At 49.2% G+C, this 20,471-nt stretch overlaps 1 protein-coding gene across 1 annotated transcript in view; it reads left to right on the forward strand.

Annotated features, from left to right (window-relative positions):
* LOC147447313 (RNA-binding (RRM/RBD/RNP motifs) family protein) overlaps nucleotides 1–20,471 on the forward strand; it is a 73,273-nt gene that overhangs the window by 21,780 nt on the left and 31,022 nt on the right. Inside the window, exon 3 of the mRNA XM_086523154.1 lies at nucleotides 3,259–3,326. Within this exon, the coding sequence (XP_086379280.1) occupies nucleotides 3,259–3,326 (68 nt within the window). The remainder of the gene's footprint in view (nucleotides 1–3,258; nucleotides 3,327–20,471) is intronic.

Here is a 20,471-nt window from a genome sequence, read left to right on the forward strand (position 1 = left end):
CATTCATTCCGCTGCACCTAACACTATCCATGCTGAACCATGCCTCTGAAACCATGAGGTCATCTGTGCATACCAACATGATGCGTCTCCCTGCATCGCTAACTGTCTAGAGGACTCAAGAGCCAATCTAGTATATCTGCCTCTATGTGTATCCCATAGACTGTGCATAAAGGACACTGATCTCGTAAGAGCCTTAATCTCTATAGGAGGGGTGGCTACCTCCGCTTGAATAATCGCATGTGGTAGACAGTGGTACGGAGGCCTTGGCTCTAATCATCCGGGATATCATAAATACCAAGGGTCTCTCCATGCTCCTCCAACTGTCATGATTCACAGATGGTCCCCAAACCTGGACCCCATAAAGCATAGCTGAAGCAACCAAAGTATCAGAAAGCCATAGCTTTGTTCGTGGTTCTTGAAACTGAACCTGCGAACACATCCTCTCTAGCCCTCCCAATGCCGCATAGGCTCTGGACAGTCTAGTCTCTGTTGCTCTCCTCAGAGTAAACCTCGGTTCTGTGAATACCACCCCCAGATATGTATATGCATCTGTGTACTCCACAGTGTCTTGACCATATACGAGTGTAGGTGCCGATCTCTTGACCCACTGTGGTGTGGTGTTAAACACCATAACCTTGGTTTTACCAAGGTTCACAGACAATCCACTATCCTCTGTAAAGCTATGCAATGCATCCAACTGTCTTTGCATGCCCTATGGTGACTCTGATATCAACACAATATCATCAGCATATAATAACAAAGGGATCCATGTCCCTGCTAGCTGAGCGCCTCTATTGCCCTCTCTGTCAATGTAGTCAGAAACCTCATCTACATACATACCAAATAGTGTAGGGGACAAAGGACATCCCTGTTTCACTCCAATAGTGGAATGAACAATGTCAGAAATCCCCTCAAGAGTGCGTACATGGCCAGTCATTGAGCCGTATAAAGCCATGATCCCCCATATGATCTCTGTGGGTACTCCCAACTTCAGTAGCCTGCGCATCAATCTGGCCCTCGGCACTGTGTCAAATGCTTTGCGGAAGTCCACAAAGCAACAATACATCCGTCTCCCATGTGCCCGACCCTCCTCAATAATGGCTCTGAGTGTAAGAATATGGTCCAAAGTGGAGAAACCCCTCCTGAATCCAGCCTGTCCTGCTGCTCGTATGCCCTCATTTTCTGCCCATTTACTCAGTTGCTGTTCAAGAATGGATGCATACAACCGTGCCAATGTGTGCCCTATCATAATAGTACGGTAGTTCCCTGGCACCGTGGGGTCCCCTGCCTTGAAGAGAGGTACAATAGTAGATAATTTCCAAGACTCGGGTAGTCCCTCACACATGACACGGTTAAACAACCGCGCAAGAACCTCTGACAGTAAATCTCTAGCATGTATCAAGTGCTCTGCCACCAAACCATCATGATCATATGCTCTCCTAGTCCTCATCCTGTCAATGTCGTTCTTCACCATCTCAGTGGTAAAGAAGGTACTAGTGGCTGGACATGGCTCTAGAGGGTCTGGTAATGGTGGTTGCCCAGGTATTGTATATAATGATGCTGCATACTGACCCCAAATCTCGGGAGAAGTAATCACTGGAGGAGGTGACTGCTTATGGAAGAGACGCCAGGCCTCACCTGAATCTCGACTCAAAAAGAGCTGATACAAATCATGTTCCATCTGGGCTAAAAAGGCCCGCTTCTTTTATCGCACTAAACGCCGAAGGGCAATCCGAGACTGTCTATATGTAATGACTCCAAGTATAAGCTCGCTCTGAATGTGAACTCTCATCTCTTTGCACTCCTCATCATACCAACTATTCTGAGGCATGTTCCCAGAACGTCTTCTCTGATCTGGTTGAGTGTGTGGGTATGCCTCTGCTGCTGCCCCATGCAAGATCTCCGTCAATAGAGTGGTGATCTCCTCCACGGTATGTACAGGCTCAGCTGCCCACAGCCGACTGTAAATCTCCTCCACATAAACTGAGTCCGTCTCTGGTGTAAAAGTATACCGTGTGTGTGCAATCCTCCGTGGTGTCTGAGAGGCACTGTACTGGAAAGAGACTGAAAAAGTCAAGAGAGCATGGTCCACTGCTACTCCAACAGGTCTAGGTCCCACACGGAGATCCTGAATACTAGAGATGAAGCTCGGTGAAGTCGTGACATAGTCCTCTGTACTGGCCCCATGTCTGTGTGGAAAGCATGTGAATCCCCCAGACGAAGGAAAATCTCTAGACCATTAAGTATGGCCAAACCATGCGTAGTCGTCATCTCCATGAGATATCTCCCATACTCTGTGTGCTCTCTATCCTGTGAGTGTCTGTCAAGCCCCATCTCCGATATATCCATCTCTCTAAGCATCTCCTCCGAGGTATTATAAAATACCGTTTGAGATCTCATGCGATTCCAAGGCTGCTATGTAGTTGTAAAAATATAAGGATTTAAGACTGGATGGGGAGGCTCTTGCGCGATGTTATGGTGCTCCAAGAGTGTAGATGGGCTGCTCCAAAAATGGAAATGATGGTGCTTCCAGGGTCCCTGGCTGTTATGAGTTCTTTGCGTGAGGGTTGAAAACGCAAGAGAAGGGGGTGCAATGTGCATGCACATGCGAGCCTGGCTTGCTCTCCTATTCTCTCTAGGGGTTTTGCAGCCCTCCTTGCTCTTGGTATTAACTCTAGTCTCTTCTTTTGTCTTGTGTCAAATCACTGCGCTAAACTTTACTAAAGCATATTCTTTGACTAACATACCATTATGTGACCATTTAGCTTTGTGCATACAGGCGTGAGATCAGGAGAATGGGTTCTACATGCTCTAAGCATCCCTGAGCCATTTTTAAGTCGATGCTTGGACTTGTTGAGTGCTATTTGTGTATTATTGCTGGTGGTTTTTCAGCTTTTCCATGGCCAGATTTCTTATGACATTGTCTCATAATTCGCAACTATTTTCTACTTCGCTTATGCTGATGCCTAGTCCTTGCATCAAGCACATAAACGTAGAGAATGACGTTTCTTGAAACAGGCAAGATAGGAACAACTCTGGAACTACTCGTTTTCTCAGATGTGTCTTTTAGTTTGTAAGCTCATATCTTTCTGAGCTCATGAAGGTTTAATAAGTTGCTTGATTGATCTTTTGATGTTCACATAGTCTTAAAGAAGTTGTCTTTTTTTTTGGAAAAGAAGTCTCATGTGCTATACCGATTAATTATTGAGGATAAAATGTTGAGTCTGATTTTCAAACAATGTGGTTGTTTGTTTATAGGTGGGTAGAGTTTTCCAATAAGAAAGATGCTAAGAGAATTGCCAAAATGTTAAATGGAGAGCCAATGGGTAAGATATGCATGGAAGCTCAAAAGATCTTTTCACTTACTAAGCTTGGAATTTTCTTCTTGATGTACTTGTGGGGATCTTTGAAAAAGTTGGAAGGAATACAACTTGGGGTTATGGTTAGCTAGTGGGTTGTAACCTCTTTTTTTTTTTCTCCAAGAAAAAGATCCTCCCATTAGTTAAGAAAACTGCCCAATGGGCTTCAAACAGCCCCTACTAGAGGGGGCTACATCAAAATGTGGGGAGACTCTCCAAGTGAAAAGGCAAGATATATACAATGATGGCTAAATCAAGAGATAGGAGGAAACCACACAGGTGGACGGTACTGCCATCTAGGTGCTCCATGAACCATGGTGAAGAAGGGCCCTAGGCGCCATAGTCTCAAGAAGGCCTCGTGGTGCTCCCGCATGCGGTCGGAGCTGCCGTGAAGACTCTCAAACTGGCCCCTGAGTGTATGGATCAGCTCCAGCCAAACGTCATGAACAGTCTCTGCCAGTGGACAGGTCGAGCCTCGAAGGTGCGCAAGCAGGGTGCTCGCCAGAGATGAACCACAATGTCAAGCTGCAAATGAGCTCCCAACACCACTCTCTATTGTTGCTCCACTCGTGAGGGACGAGCTTTGTGGCGGGCTGGAGTGTAGGCCGGCCCTCTTGTGTCACAATCATCTTGCTAACTAAAGCCATCTCAAAGCGAATTGCTGTGCTCGTGAGTGTGGACCAAGCTGCAGCACCCCAAGTGTAGTTTTAGAAAGTGCAGGCATCAGCCAAAGAATCCGATGCCAAACCTACTGTGCCATGGGACAATCCCACAGTGAATGATGCTGGGTCTCAAATGGATGGTCACAGTCGGCACATACTGTCGAGAAGCCGCTGTGCACCAACCAACTCTCAACTGCAGTAGCTCGATGTGCAACTAGCCACTAGAACATGGTGACTCTCCTCGGTTGTCTGCTGTTCCACAAGGGCTCCCAAAACCCTGCCAAGAACTCGAACGTGAGACCTCCCTCCTGCTAGTGAATCGTTGCAACAGGACGAGCCTCACTCCGGGCTGTTAGTATGTGGTGACCCAACCGACCTGTGTACTACAGGAAGGGGGTCCCCGGGTGATCTGCTGGAGTAAAGAGATCCCGCCAAGACCACTCCCCCGGGTCCCACTGCACTCACACCAAAGGGCAGCTTTCCCAAGCCCATAGCCGACAGTCGTGACTGGAGATGTGACGGGTCGGGGTCTATGACACAAGTCCTCCCACTGATGCTCGAACTCGGATCCGCTGAAAAAAACATGTAGCTACCTTTGGTGCCTTGATAGTGACTCTGTGGAGGTGACCCTCTCTTTGAACCTCAAAGAACATGCAAGAACTTTTGTCTGAGCAAGCCCTAGGTGCAATGAGGACCTCTAGTCGTGTGAAAGCCCCAATCCAGTTACCAGTAGGGAGCTGCCTGCTCAAAAAGGGCGTGCCACTCATCAGGTATAGCCTGTGCAATATCTTGACACAGGCTTTGCACCCCCCTCATGTCTTGCAATTGAATGCTCCAAATCTGTCTTGTAAACTGCAGCAAGTCCCCGAAAGTGTGGGCCTCTGCCATGGGAGTCTGGGACCCCAAGAGACATGAGGTCTGCTACCAACCATGTGGGCTCGCTATGTGCTGACCATAGGGTTGCGAACATGGCTGCCTCAAATGCTCCTCAATGCATCTGGGGTGGTGGTGCTCAAGGCCACTCCGCAACTGTTCCCGTGACTGAAGTAGGCTCACAGCAAAGCGGTCCTCCCATCTCCCGCTCAGGCCTACTCTGCGCATCTCTCTGAAAATCCACCGGGTGGAAGGGCTCCATGGGCCACCTGTCTAAGGGACTCGGGTTTGAATCTTGTGTAGCAATAGCTTCTTCCAAGGCTCCTCCCCTGGAAGAAGTCCTCTGACCACAAGCTTCCCAAGGAGGGCTCTACTTTGCCGTGCTGGGTTGATGATTCTCAACCCTCTTTGAGAGCAAGGTAAAGTGATCACTTGCTAGGAAACTTTGGCCCGAGCTGACTTTGTCTTGCCTTGACCACAAAACGTTCCTGAGCTCGAGAACATCCAGCAAGACTTGATGTAGCTCATAGTACCTAGAAGCGCCTGATTGGCCACTAGAACCCTGCTGGCAAGAGAGAGCCGTGCTGAGCTCCAATGGAGCAGTTTCCTCCTAACGGAAAGGAGGGGAGGAGCAATCTGTTGCTCTGGTGACAGATCCAAACCAACCTGACAGCCCAAGTAGCGTACGGGTGTCCCTGGGGGGATCCGCTTAAAGCCCTCTCAAGGTGACCAATCAGGTATGGGAGCACTATCAAACCAGAAAGTCACTGTCTTTTGCTAGTTGATCAGTGCTCCCGATGCACAATTGAACACCTCAAGAGACTGCTCACACCGTGCTCACACTGTGCAAGTTGGTCTCCCGGTTCGGGACTGCTTGAGTTATTAGCAAACTCAACGTCCAAAAGCTCATCTCCCCTAATAGGCAATTGCAATCCACGCAAACCAACCTCTCGTGGGGTCAAAAATCTGCCTGTCGCCTCAACATAGAAGAGGAACAGGAAGGGGGCAAGTGGGCAGCCCTGCCGAACTGAACGTGTGAGCATGAAGCGCTCCCCTCTTCCCCCTGCCAACAATACCTGATTGTGCGCACACGTGTAGAGCTGACACTTCCCTAATCCATGAATCTGAAAATGTCATCCGGTGCATAGTGCCCTCAAGGAAACCCCAATCAACTCTGTAATATGCCTTCTCGAGGAGTGTCACAAGATCCTCTCCTCGGAGACGTGCGAGAACAGTCGCCTCCCAAAAGGTGAAAATGTTGTCAAGGATGTTGCGCTCCTTGACAAAGCCCGTCTGCGTCTCATGGATAATGCTCTCGAGTAGGGGGTGAATTCTCAAACTTAGTAGGCTGAGTTGAGAATGGTCATTTGTCGCCACTATTGAATCCCCCCAGTGTGCAAAATGTGCTGATAAGCACTACAAAGGTCTCGACCAAGCAACTCCCATTACTCCAAGAAGAAACTGGGAGTCAAACCATCCTCCCCCAGACAACGATTCCGGGGAAGTTCCCTAAGGGCCTCCTAAAGCTCCTCTGGTTGGAGAGGGTGCACAAGCCTCTGGCGCATCTCCTTAGTGATTAAGCAAGGCATTTGTGCCCACACCTGCTCTCTTCATGCATCTCGATGCTTTGATTGTGGCTCGACTGAAAGCAACTCACGACGGTAAAAGTTAGTAGCAACTGCACACATATCCTCAGGCTCTGTAGCAACTGACCCATCGGGCCTCCTCAATTGGCGAACATTGGTGTGTGCATGGTGAGGACCCACAATCTCTAAGAACTCACTCGTAACTCTATCGCCCACCTGAGTCCACTGAGAGGCCTGACGATGGAAGGCAAACTTGTGCCGCTGCTTCTCCATGGTGATCAACTCCTGCCGATCCTGCTGCATCTGCTCCTCCGTCTAAGGGCTCCCTTCATGATGTTCCTTCATCCATTGTAAGGAGGCAATGCCCTATCGAAGCTGCTTCTCCTTCTCCCTGGTCGCAGCCAAGCGATTTGCAGACTCCTAGAGGAAGAAACGGCCATGCTCCACAAGGCCAGTGATCGCTCTAGTAGTAGGGTCCCCCTGTGTGTCCAAACTCTCTTTTCAGAGCGCCACAACCTGCTCTTTGAGCTCTGTATCTAGCAAAATTCTCTCTGGGATGCGGAGCATGACACTACCACTCCTGTCTATTTGACACAATAAGAATCATTGGTGCATGATCCGAAAAAGTAGTCCCTGCCAAAATGCATTCTGATCTTTCCATGTCAAAAATGTGGTCACTAGCATAAAATCGATCTTCCTGGATAGATTCACACCCCCTACTTTGCGGTCAGCAAACCGAGAGAAAGAGAGGCTATATGAGGGTTGTACAAAGCTTGCATGCTGCCATACATCCTAAATCCTCAAAGTCATACATAGGCGCTCCTAAGAAGCCATCTCAGCCCCGTGAACAGTAGCATGGTTGCCTCCAATCCTATTCAAAGGCTCCAACATGTTTGAAGTCCCCCCAATACACCACTTCTCTGTGTGAGGCAAGGACTGTAACCGGCCCGTAGACTCACTGAAGGGTAGTAGACTTTAGCTTTCACCTGATCTTTACCGCACCCATGACTGATGCTTTGAAAGGGGTGAAAACTCGCCGACAACGCGTTTTATTGCTTGAGGCAGCCATTGAGGCTTTTGAAGCCCTCAAGGTTGCAGTTACTGAGGCTCCGTGTCTCATCCTTGCCTCTTGGCATGACCCCTTTGAGGTATGGACGGATGCGAGCAATGTCGCTATAGGAGCTGTGCTACAACAACATGGCCGTCCAGTTGCATTTCTGAGTAGGAAGTTGATCAGTGCTGAAAAGAATTATTTTGTGTATGATAAGGAACTCTCTGTAATTCATTCTCTCAAGCATTGGAAGCATTTTTTGTATAGTAGAGAGTTTACTGTGTGTACTGATCATCAAGCCCTCAAATGGCTTCAATCTATGCCTAGTGCAACATTGGAGTGACCGCCAAGCACGGTGGTCTCAATTTTTTGAGCAATTTGGAGGTTTGATTGAATACATTCCTGGTAAAGCTAGCCTTGTTGTAGATGCGTTGAGTCGCAAAGGACAGATCTTGGCTCTTGAGTCCAGTTCAGCAGCCTCCATTCAAGGAGTCTCTTTTGACAGCATGAAGAACAAGTATGCAGATTCTGAGTTTGGTAAGCAATGGTTGTAGGCTCTTGCTTCCCAAGGGCCTAGCAACTATCTCATTCGTGAGAGTCTCTTGTATTTTCGCCATCATTTGTGTGTGTTGCCTCCTCTTAGGCAAGCCATATTGCACGATGCACATGATACACTCACGGGTGGCACTGAGGCATGAATACCACTTTAGAAAAGTAGAAAGATTCTTTTTTTGTCTTAAAATGTGAAAAGATGTGTTCAAGTATGCACACAATGTTCCATCTGTCAAAAAATAAAGCTCCTAGGGGTAAGCAGCAAGGCCTCTTGCTACTGCTGCTATTCTCGAAGGGTCATTTCAGCCTTCAGGACATTTCCATGGATTTTGTGACTAATCCTAGTTTGCATTCAAGGAACACTTAATGTCTAATCATTGTTGATCCTTTCAACAAGTTTTGCATGTTGATTCCTTGTAAGGCCACAGTGACAGCACAAGATGTAGTACGCTTGTTCATTAAGCATTGGTATCCCCTTTGTGGTTTGCCAAAGTAGATTGTGTTCGATAGGGATGTCAAGTTCATGTCTAATTTTTGGAAAGCACTGTTTGAAAATGTTGGCACCAATTTAAATTTTTCATCCGCATTTCACCCAGAGTCTGATGGTCAAATTGAGATCTACAATCAGTTGTCTTTCGATGTTTGAAAGTCTTATTTGGTCTCATTGAGAGCAGTATCTCGCGTTAGTACAAGCAATTTTGAATGACTCATACTCCAGTGCCATTGGTAGAACTCCGTATGAGGCAGCATTTGGTGATCCGTTTTAGTCTTTGTTGACTCGATCAGTCAGTGAGTTGTCTGATGCCAATGTTGAGAGCCAGCCTTTGAGAGTGTGAACCTTCGGCTAAGCAAGGCTCAGGAGTCTTATTCTTGTCAAGCTAACAAGCATTGTTGGGATGCTACTATCAAGGAAGGGGAAAGAAGTGTCCAAAGTTGTCTTTTCATATGTATAGTCCTTTTCCAATCATTAAAAAGATCAATGAGGTTTCTATGAAATTGCACTATCCCACAATGTTTTCCATGTTTCTTGGTTAAAGTTGTTTCAGGGAGACCCACTAAAGGACATTTCTAAAGAAGAAGAAGAACCCAAGATCATTGATGAAGCAGAAGTCATGGAACCGAAGCAAATTTTGCTGCATCGGTTTCGCCATGGATCAAAGAAGCAAGCATGACAATACCTTTTGAAGTCCAAAGATCGAGGAACCCACGAGGCAGTGTAGGTTGATGAAGTATTTTTCACAGATTACCCTGAGTTGTTGGTAGACTACAAAGACGCCATGCAGCTCAGTACTAGTTCCTCACCTTGAAAAGGGGGGGGATATCACGTGCAATTCTAACCCTATGTGCATTTGGACAAGCTGTTCCTACTTCTAGGGCTTAGGAAGCCTAGGACGTGTTATGGCACCCTTGTGAGCTTGTACCTAGGCCGTGCATGTCCAAGCACTTAGAGTAGCTGCATACCCTTTGATTGCACACCTAGCATGAGCATTACATGAACCCAAGTCGCAGTGCATATGAATCATCTCTTAAAGGGGCCTTTTATCAAAGTGACCTTTTAATTTAATCCAAATCGTGGGGCTATCTGGGAGATTGCTTGACCCACTTGCTGGCAACTCTAAAAGGAGGCCCTTGGGCGCATGAAGGAGGTAGAAGACAGCAGAGAGCTAGCAGAGTAGTCGGCCCTTTGGCGTTTCCTCAGCAAGCATCAACGTTTTTGCAAACCTCACATCAGCGTTTTCAGCCCTTGACGTTTGTCAAGTGCAGCGGAAGAGCATAAGGATTTGCTCGGATCTAGTACTCCGCACACAAACACAAGGGACACTTTACTTCACTTGAAAGAATTGAATTGACTAAAAGAAAGAGAGAGACGAGAGAGAGAAAAGAGACGACACAGGGATGTCGGGTCCCAACCCTCAAGGGCCCCTTGCTCTGTTGCTAGAGCAAGTACTTTCTTTATTCTTGCACAATGCTGCTACAATGATGCTGATGCTAATGGGTATTGATGCTGGGTACTGAGGTATTGATGATCTATGTCGAGGACGACGATGTTGACGACGACGAGGTACTGCTGGGGACTATGTCGAAGACGGAGATGTTGACGACGGATTCTATGTCGAAGACGATGAAGTCGGCAATGAGGTACTAAGGGTCTTGGTCTACTACGATGAAGTCGATGACGGTTTTGTGTCGAAGACGGTGAAGTCGACGATTGTCTTGTGCTGAAGACGGGGAGGTTGACGATGGGTGCTATGTCGGCAACGACGCTATGGCTGGAAACTGAACACATACATTGGCTGGTCTGATCTGAAAGCGCCGACTGGTCCGATTTGAAAACGCTGGCTGGTCTGATCTGAAAACGCTGGCTAGTTTCATCTGAAAACGTTGATTGCTTGAGGCTGAAAACTCTGGGCTGATCTTGAGAAAATGTTGGGACCTGTGGGTGCCTGCCTGCTCTACTGCGGGTGGCTGCCCTTCTGTCCTGCTTCTTCTGCTTCTACTGAGTGCCCAGTGGTTTCTTTTATAGCTCTTTAGCAATTTGCCCTACGTACTTTTCCAACAAAAGTCACATATCAATAAATAAATTGAAAACGTGTTCTTTGGCAAAAAGGGTTCAATGCTCTGAAAAATGCTCATGCTAATTGACTGTGCAAGAGAGGTATGCAATTGTGACCGGCCTGGGCTTGCACGTCCTGCTAGAGGCTCACAAAGTGCTAGGCTCAGTCCTAAGCTAGGCTATGACAGATGCTAAACTATGGCAGAAGCGTGTCCACGTGGCGCAAGTGAAGTGCACACGTGACAACGTTTTTACCCAGCACATCAGCCTAGCCTCGCGGTACTACACCGTCCTACACCCGATGCCTCGCTGGATTCTCCAAGCGCTATCAAATCAGCCAACATTTGCAGATTCCGATCCATCATTTCAGATTTCAGCCCATCAGTTTCCAGCATAGCCTCGTCGTCACCGGCATGGGAATGTGGTTTTTGCCCTGAGAAGAGGAAGCTCTTAGTTGAGGCTTCCGAGTACCATCGAGTTTGATTTAGAACAAACGTGGTAATACATTCGGTTCAAGTGCTTGTATAGATTTCTGCCAAGATACTCTTATGAGGGGGGGAAGCCTATCTTCTGATCCCGAGTACTGTGTCGATCTCTCCACTCTTTCGCACTATTTCTCTCTAAATCAATTGGCTTTAGTATCAAGTGATAAATTCTATTTATCGGAGTATGTTATGCGCTCACGTTTGTGTCAAAAACTAGTCGTGATGGACTGACGCAAAAGGAGAAGCGTGCACCAAAAGTGGCGTCCTCAATTAGGGCTGTCCCTCTCTAGTCAACCGGCTCGTAGCGAAGTACTACCAAGAGATTGTCAAGTTGCTGAGGAGTGCCGAGTCCCCTGAGCCGGAGGTGGAGTGCGGGATGGGTGAGGAGATGAGGCTGAGGGGGTCAGTGGGAGAGATGGAAAGGGGCGGGGGGGTGTGGGGGGGGGGGGCGGCACGGGAGGAGGGGGTGGGGGAGGGGGAGGGCTAGGCAAGGACAAAGCAAAGGAGTCGGCAAGCAGGGGGTGGGTGGGCTGGTGGCGGCCAGGCTGAGGTGAAAGGAGGGTCCTCAGGACTATAGTGCTGTCAATGGTGAAAATGGTTCCGTGTAGGAATCCAATGCTGTTGGCTTGTTGTAGGTCGGCCCGTGGCGAGCTCATCCTTGATGGCGGTGGCCGTGAACTTGCTGCGAGCCATCAACTAATTGTTCACCCATCTCCAAAGAAGTGCCAGCCTGTGCACCCTGGGTCTTTGTCAGCTGTGATGTCACGTGCGCAGCGCAGTTGAGCCACGTGGACAAGCTTTGCTACAGTTTTGGGTCAGTCTTAGTTTAGCTTAGGATCTAGCCTGGCACTTTGTTAGCCTCTAGCAGGACATGCATGTTCAGGCAGGTCATAGTTGTATACCCTCCCTTGCACAATACAGTCAGTTCATAGGAAGAGTCTCTAAAGTCACATAGGAACAGTCTCTTAAGCTACTTAATAATAAGTGACATTTTAAGCATGATTTTGTCAAGATCGTGGGGCTCAGTTGAAGACTGCTCGACCCAGCATGATGGGAGTATATAAGCGACCTGGGAGGTTACTTCTCATGGAAAGGGAGTAAGCAGAAGAAGCATAAGTTATTACCCGCAGCACCAATATCTTCAGCACCCCGGCATTTGAAGCATCATCGTCAACGTTTTCCACCCACTTCAGACTATCGTTTTTAGCCATAGCAGACCAGCATTAGGAAGCATCAACATCAACACAATTCAGCCAGCGTTTTCCAGCATCAGCATTGTTGAAATCAGCTCGCAACATCAGCACTTTCAGCCATCAGATTTCAGCCTTTTCGCCATCAGGTAGGAGATCTCAGTCCGAGAATCACTAGCGTTTTCAGCATCCCGTCCTTAGCCTCGCAGTACCAAGCATCTACACCAAGTATTCATCAACGTCTCAGCATTTAGGACCAAGTATATCTGCATACGAGGCAAGCAAATCTTGGTACTCAAGATTTGGATTTTCATGTATCCGATGTCGATCTTCGCTTAAAGACATAGCAATGAAGATGGGAGCGCGCCCGATGCGCTATGGACTAAGGGTGGAAGTGGCTAATAGGTCCGGCGCAAGGACTCAAAGATTCTTTGAGAAAAAAAACTGAGAGAGGTTCTTTGGGTTCTTGGTTCTGCTTGGATTCTTGGTTCTTCCCTGGAGTTCGTGAAGCCGAAGCACGCACAGAGCTTTGATTCCAATGTCAGGTGCAGGTGTATAAGGATTTAGCTCGGATCTAGTACTCCGCACACATACAAGGTTACTTTACTTCACTTGAAAAGAGAAACTGAACCAAAAAAAATGAAGGAAGGAGAGAGAGAGAGAGAGAGAGAGAGAGAGAGAGAGAGAGAGAGAGAGAGAGAGAGAGAGAGAGAGAGAGAGAGAGAGAGAGAGAGAGAGAGAGAGAGAGGACACTGCATGTCGGGTCCTGACCACCCTCAAGGGCCCCTTGCTCTGCTGCAAGAGCATGTACTTGCTTTATTTACTTGCACACTGAAGGAGTTGGAGAAAGGATCCCTAACCCTCTTCTGCATCTGCATTCGCATTTAGTGTGCATCCACTTCCGTCGACATGGAACCATTCAAAATATCTCTGAGCACCCTTACCTTTCATCTTCATCCGCAATGTTTTCACGACAAGACTATTCGAGCATTAGTACTTGCTCGCAAGGCAAAAGAAGAAGAAGAAGAAGAGAATTTTAATGTCGTAGGAAACTATCCCAAGAGTCAGCAGTCGGTATTCTGCGACAATAGTAAGGCTACCTAGTAACTCATACGATCGATGTTTACATCGCAGCAGTACATACTACCTACATTCGCAGTATTCATCGGCGTATGCATCCACAAGCATTAGAAGCATTCAACATCAGAAGTACAGAAAGTATCCACATGTAACAAACTTGGACACCCCAAGTCAAGATTCTACCACGACACATCAGAGATTCACTTCAAAACAGTTCACGATTCACACTTGAGTCGACACGGCCCGACGTAGTTCCGTGCATAGAGATATTGGCCCCAAAGATTGGCGCCCCTTTCGGTATTTCTTTTTGTATTAATTGTTCAAAGTACAAGAGAGTGGGTAGGTGCTCACTCTCAGACTCTGCGTCCAGATGCTCTGAGAAGTGAGGCCCTTCCCACTATTTTATAGATACAAGGGATGCCCAAAAGCAGAGCCCCAAAAGCAGTAAGTGAAACGCTTTTAATATTCAAAAGCAATAGCCCAAAAGCACTGCTAAAATCAGCAAGCGCAAAAAGCAGCCTCCGTAGTTTGCAGAGATCAGTACGTTGCCACGTCAGCCTGTCGGCGTGTTTTGCGCCGCTTTTTCTGGGATTTCCATACCAACCTGCCACATGTCACTGTTCGGGCAGTGTGTGTCCAGGGTCTGTTGCCACGTCACCCATTTGTGACATACCCCCCTCGTGAAAGCATTGTAATCGCCCTCGATTACGCTTGCAAAACAGATAGAGGCCATAAATTGTATTAGCAGACACTGATTGTTAGTATCGACGCACTAGGCACAACACATCTAGCACATGTACCAATCGACAGTCACATCATAGCATATCACTTGACATCACAAGACATCACATGACAAATCACATTCAAATTCTTCCAAATCTCAGACCATGATTAATCGGCAATGTATTTAGCAATCGCATCTAGATCCAGCCAGGACCTCACAGATGTCCGATTAACTAATCCATATTGCAATCATGTCTATAGAGATTTATGAGACCTAAATGCTACAGTCATTTCGTCTATCAGTTCATGCACTCAAATAAGTCAAGTACAAATCAATCAGTATCATTTTCATTTTCAAGAATTCCATTTCGTAAAGTCATACAACAGAATACTGTCAGCTCAGCAGTATCCCTGAAACCCAAAGGGACATCAATGACTCAATATCAAAAATTGGGGTAATCTATTGACAAAGGAGCGGAGTGACTCCTCTCTCGTGCAAACCCACTGCACTAGATTCATCCATGCTTAAATTCGGGTTCTATCGGAGTAGACTATGCTAAATCGAATGCTTCAAGGTAAAGGTTCACAATCTGAGGAGTATCTGCTAGGTCTTCCTCCTCCATCCACTTCGCATCCAATGCAGGATAGTTTTTGAATTTAACCAAGAATCGCCTAATCACTTTATCTTCAATCTTTCCATCTTTATATGTCAGTATCTGTTCTGGAACGAGTATCTCCTCTCTTTCCTCCACTATGGGTTGCTCATCTGGCTCCCCATCATCAGGCACATCGCCTTTAAAAGGCTTCATGAAAAGCATTGTGAATTCTCCAAGTATCGGGCAGCTTCAGTCTAAAGGAGACATCATTTATCTTTTCTTTTATCTGGAAAGGTCCATAGTATCTCATGCTAAGCTTTGGAAAAAGCCGCTTCTTTCCCTTTTTCTTTCTCGGGCGTGCCTCCTTAAATCGTAAGAGCACCCAATCGTCTTCCTTTAATTTCAAATCGCGATGGTGTCGATTTGCTTGGCTATTTTCTTCATTGGAACGAAGTGAACTTGCTTGCTAAATCTGTTGATGACAGTCCAAATGCCATCTTGCCCACTCTGTGTCTTCGGGAGATCAAAAATGAAATCCATAGCAATACTTTCTCAGGGGCGGGTGGGAATGGGTAAAGGCTGTAACAATCCCTGTGCTTTATGCCTGTCAGACTTGACCTTCTGGCATACCAAGCAACTGCATACAAAATCGTCCACGTCCTTCTGGAGTCTCGGCCAAAAGAAGTATCGCTCCACACAATACAACGAAGTTAGATCTGGAAGATAAGTTGGAGCAACTCGTCACTGTTGCTCTCGCTCCTCCCTCACCATCGCTTATCCCGCCCCTGCCCAACAGCTCGCGTTGCTCCTCAGAAAAGTGAGCCAGCTATTTGGAGAAGTGCGCTCCCCACCCTTGCGCTGTCGCCCTCAGTTCCAGCTTGCCAGCCCGCCCGCGCTGTCGCCCTCAGTTCCAGCTTGCCAGCCCGCCCGCACAACCACAGCCTGTCGGCTCTCGCTCCTACCTGCCGCCCACTTATGCTCGCACTTCCCTCTGCCCACCTGCCTTTTTTCGTCTCCCCCCTTCGTTGCTCGTTGGTGTTTTTCCTAGTGGCAGCGGCTCAACCTTTTTCGCCCCTTTTCGCTCCCCCCCCCCCCTTCTAGACTCTTCTTCGACGCTATCTTTCGCCTTCGGCCTCGCCCGTCTTCACAGCAACAAACACTAATGGAGGATTCTGCTCCGCCAAAGAGGGACTCCATTGCAGCCCCCTCGCCGGATCCCGCAGAACCCACCATCCGACTTGCTCTTTCACCGACAGAGCAAGCGAGTTTAGAGGCAGAGGTGGCGCACCTCTGTTATTTGCAAGATTCTCGGCACCAGACCCAATAGAGGGGAAGTGCGTGATCTCCTTCAGGCCCGCCTTCTCGCAGAGGTGAGCAAGATTCTCAATGTTCAGCTTCTCGGACGTGGCTACTACCATATAGAGTTTGAGACTCCCGAGATGGCGCCCAAGGTCATCGCGATGAGCCCCTTGGCCATCTGTGCAGTTCGAGCACATTTTCGACAGTGGCCCCACGATTTCGACCCAGCCATCGCCGTTCTTGTCGAGGAGGCACACCTGCCAGTCTCAGTCTGCTTCCTCGGCCTGAGGAGGGAGTACCTTCCGCTCCTTTCTAGGATAGGCTCAGCGATTGGGGCTGTCCTCCGGACACCACGCACTGCAGCCTCGGTAGCTGCCGAGGAAGGAGGCATCCCCACAGTACGTGTTCTGGTTCGGGACACCCCCACTCTCCCGAAGGTCATCCTTCTACCTCGGGTGAGTGGTGGTTGGTTTAGACAGAGCGTGGAGTATTTGGGCCTCCCGAATCAGTGTTTCATTGTAGACAGATGGGCCATCTTGCGAAGGCCTGTCCACGGAGGAGACCCTGATCACAGCCTAGCCCCAGCCCTCAAAGACTGGCCAGCAGCAGCAGGCAGAGTCACAGAGTACCTAGGCAGAGTCACCGTCCGAGCCTGGGGCTCAAGTAAAGGAGGGCTGGCTGCAAGTTCGTGGTCGACGTCGGCAGGGACCACCGCGCCAATCTTGCACTTAGAGTGGTTCCTAGGCTCCTGCCCAGTAGTAGTGGGTTCCCACGGTGAACCGTTTTGACCCTCTACAGCAGGACGAGGTCCTTGCTCCAGCTCCACCTCAGCCTCACCCTTGACAGCCCCTCCTCCCCCCAAGTTCCCCAATCTTCCCCCCCCCCCCCCCCCCCCCCCCCCCCCCCCCCCCCCCCCTCCTCTCCTCCCTTTGCCTCTCCATCTCGCCCCCCTACTTTTGCTGATCCCCCTCGCCCCCCCGCTCCCTCATCCCCTCCCGCTCCAGTCCCTCAGCTGTCCCAAGGGCGAGGGCCATCCTTGGCTGTTAGGAGATCTCTTGGCAGCGCCTTTGCCACGAGTCGCTTGGCGAGAGAGGGACAGCCTTTCTTGCGACCCCCTCTTCTGGTGCAGACGTCTCCCTTTGCAGCAGTTCCTTGTGGTCTAACGAGCTTCAACATTCGTCACTGTTGGGATTTCTTTGCCTACGACTTGACACGGTTCCTCGGCGACCCCTCACCAGACCTTGAGGTAGCCTGCTTCAGAGTTCATGTACTGTTTCTTGCAGCTAGGGGGATAGAGGCCTTGGACTCGGCGGTTGGCTTCTCTTTTCCCCTATGCGGCAGGGACCAGTCTGAGTGGACTACAGACTCAGTGATGGAGTGGCTGCAGTCACAGGCCCTAGAGTTCTCTCATCACATGGGAGACCTAGGGGTTATAGACTTGCTTCAGACTCTATGGCCGCTGGCCAAGTTTTCATTGACACCTCCAGACGCAGCAGGACGTAGACACTTTGTGGTTCACTTCTTTGCTGACACGCAGAGCCCGCCATGTTATGTACATATACATGAGGACTCTTGGACATAGGAGGTTGCTTTGCGCACGGCTCGGTCTACTTGGGCTTGGGCTAGACACTCTTTGCAGTCACGCCTATCTCGAGGACGCTCGGATGCGGATTACTCCCCATCCAAGCATGCCTCGAAGATAGCACGGTTAGCTGCTGCTGCAGCATCAGTTCTCTCTCTCTCCCCATGAGGATCGTCTCATGGAACGTACAGGGATTAGGTGGGCCCCAATTTCAGCGTCAGAGGGGCCGATTGCGTCAGGAGCTTCAGCGATGCCTTGTGGGAGGAGAGATTGACCTTCTTATGCTACAGGAGCATCATCTGTGTGAGAGCCGCATTAGACGTCGTGGTCAGCTTTTGCGTGGGCGAATGAGACTTTTTGGTCAGCTGCTTTTGGACCTGGAGGCATCCAGGGCGGGGTATGTATGACTATTGGGGATTCTTTGCAGCAGGCCATTGTGGGCGGAGGGATTATTGTGCCAGGCAAGGCTCAATGGATCACTATGCAGGTTCAGGGTTGCCTCGTGGGCTTCCTGAACATCTGTGCGCCAAATGTGGCGAGTGCACGTGCAGAGTTTTGGTCTCAGATTGTTCAGTCTCTGTCGTAGGTAGAGCAATGGTGCATAGGGGGGGACTTCAACATGTTGGAGGACCCCTCTGACAGGATTGGTGGTAGCCATACTACTGTGCATGGAGTTGAGTTGGCAGCTTGGGAGAGGTTTTGTATGACTACGGGTTTCAGATGTGTAGCAACATTCTAGCTTTGTGAGGCCCCCAGACAGCGTGGCCTTCTCTCGTTCAGACCGCAGAGTGGGAGGCGTGAATCTATCTCGGATAGATCGCTTCTACACTTGTGACCATTTCTATGACTTGGGTGGGTCAGTTGGCATCTTGGCTGGGACTTCCTTTTCAAACCATACACCAATGATATTGAGGAGGGGGAGCACGATGCTTCGCATTCTTGAGGGTCTTGTTGGACTCTGCGCTTAGAGAGTGAGTGGAGGCTCTTTGGATAGAGAGCTTAGACATGCAAGATACTCCTGCTAACAGAGTGGCCTCAGGACTTACTCAACTTTGTCGACTCTTTCTTCAGGAGGCTTGGGCTCGCTTGGCTGCAGCAAGAGAGGAGGAGCAGCGTCTCCGACGGGCCGTTGCTTCCCCGTAGAGGATGTAGGAGCAGCATCCAGACAGTCCTTGGTTGGAGGAGCAGTTGCAGCAGACTCGCCAAGAGCTCGTCAGCATAGAGGAGAGGCGCCATGAGTTTGCTTTCCATCGACAGGCATCTCAGTGGACCCAGGTGGGTGACAGAGTGACATGCGCTTTCTTTCAGGCAGTGGGACCCCGCATACGCGTGCCAAGGTCAGTCAGTCGAGGAGGCCCGACTGGTCAGTTGCTTTAGAGCCTAGTATATGCGTGTAGTTGCTACTCACTTCTACCATGATCTAGTTTCTTTTGACTCCCAGCTTTTTTCTTGGAGTACTGGGACTTGCTTGGCTCAGATCTCTGCAACGCTTTTCAATACATCCTGCACACAGGAGAGATGCCTGACAACATGAGTGAGGGCCTGATTTACCTCATTCCCAAGGAGGGTGGCTCCTTGGATGAGATTCGACAGTGGTGACCCATCACCATCCTCAACTCATCCTACAAAATTCTTGCCAAGGCTCTGAGTTTCAGGATTCAGCCACATATAGAGAGCATTATACATGGGACACAGACAAGTTTTGTTAAGGAGCGTAGTATCCTTGACAACATCTTTACTTTTTGGGAGGCTTGTGCCCTCGCGCGGCTCCGTGAGGATCTGGTGATACTTCTCGATTTTGAGAAGGCGTACGATAGAGTTGACTGGGGCTTTTTGGAGGGCACTCTACGCAAGATGGGCTTCTTAGATGCTTGGATCAGAGGTGTCTCAGCTCTGTACAGACGGGCACTTTTGTCAGGAGGTAGAGGTGATCGTTTCATGCTCACATGTTCGGTCAGACAGGGCTGCCCCTTGCCTCTTTCCTCTTGCTGTTCTATGCTGAGGCGATGAGTAGGTTTCTGGTTTCACAGCAGGTTGGTCTACGTGGCTTAGCTCTCCCTATTCGGGGAGATGAGCTACTGGATGCTGAGTTTGCAGACGACTCGGCCTTGTACTTGGATGGCCAGGAGGCCAACCTTCACAGGTGTGAGCAGGCTCTTGAGACTTTTTGTTGTGCTTCAGGCGCACTGATCAACTGGAGAAAGACAGTGGCTTTCTTGGGGTGTAGTGCTCCTATGCCTGATTGGATGCCAGGTGAGGGTTTCAGGTGGATTCCCCCAGGGATTGCAGTTCGGTACTTGGGTTGTCAAGTTGGCTTGGACTTGTCTCCCGAGTAGCAGATTGCTCCCCTCCTCCTGTCCATCAAGAGGAAGTTGTTACATGGGAGCTCCGCACGACTTTCTCTGGTAGGCAAAGTTGTAGTGGCCAACCAGGTGTTGTTGGCAGTATACTATGTGGTACATCACCTCTTGTTGAATCTTTTCGAGTTCTTGCATGAGCGAGGTACAGAGGCTGATCAGGAACTTTCCTTTGGTTAGGCGTGACACTCAGATAGCCCGGGCCAAAGTGGCCTGGCAAGTCATCATGCTTCCTTGTTCTCAGGGAGGGTTGGTGATCATAGACCCAGCACAGCAGAGCAGAGCCCTTCTAGGGAAGCTTATCATTAGAGGACTTCTTCCAGGAGAGGAGCCCTGGAAGGAGTTCTTGCTTCAACGGCTCAGTGCTAGGGTGTCGCAGGCTAGAGGCCCCCAACGACCTTCGACCAGATGGATTTTCACAGAGATGCGCAGAGTTGGCTTGAGCAGGAGACTGGAGGACCGCTTTGCTGTGAGTCGCACATCCTGGGAGCAACTGCGGAGAGGCCTGGAGTAGCGTCAGCC

This window comes from Adiantum capillus-veneris, chromosome 11, assembly GCF_014529385.1.
Source record: "Adiantum capillus-veneris isolate H3 chromosome 11, ASM1452938v2, whole genome shotgun sequence".
Lineage (NCBI taxonomy): Eukaryota > Viridiplantae > Streptophyta > Polypodiopsida > Polypodiales > Pteridaceae > Adiantum > Adiantum capillus-veneris.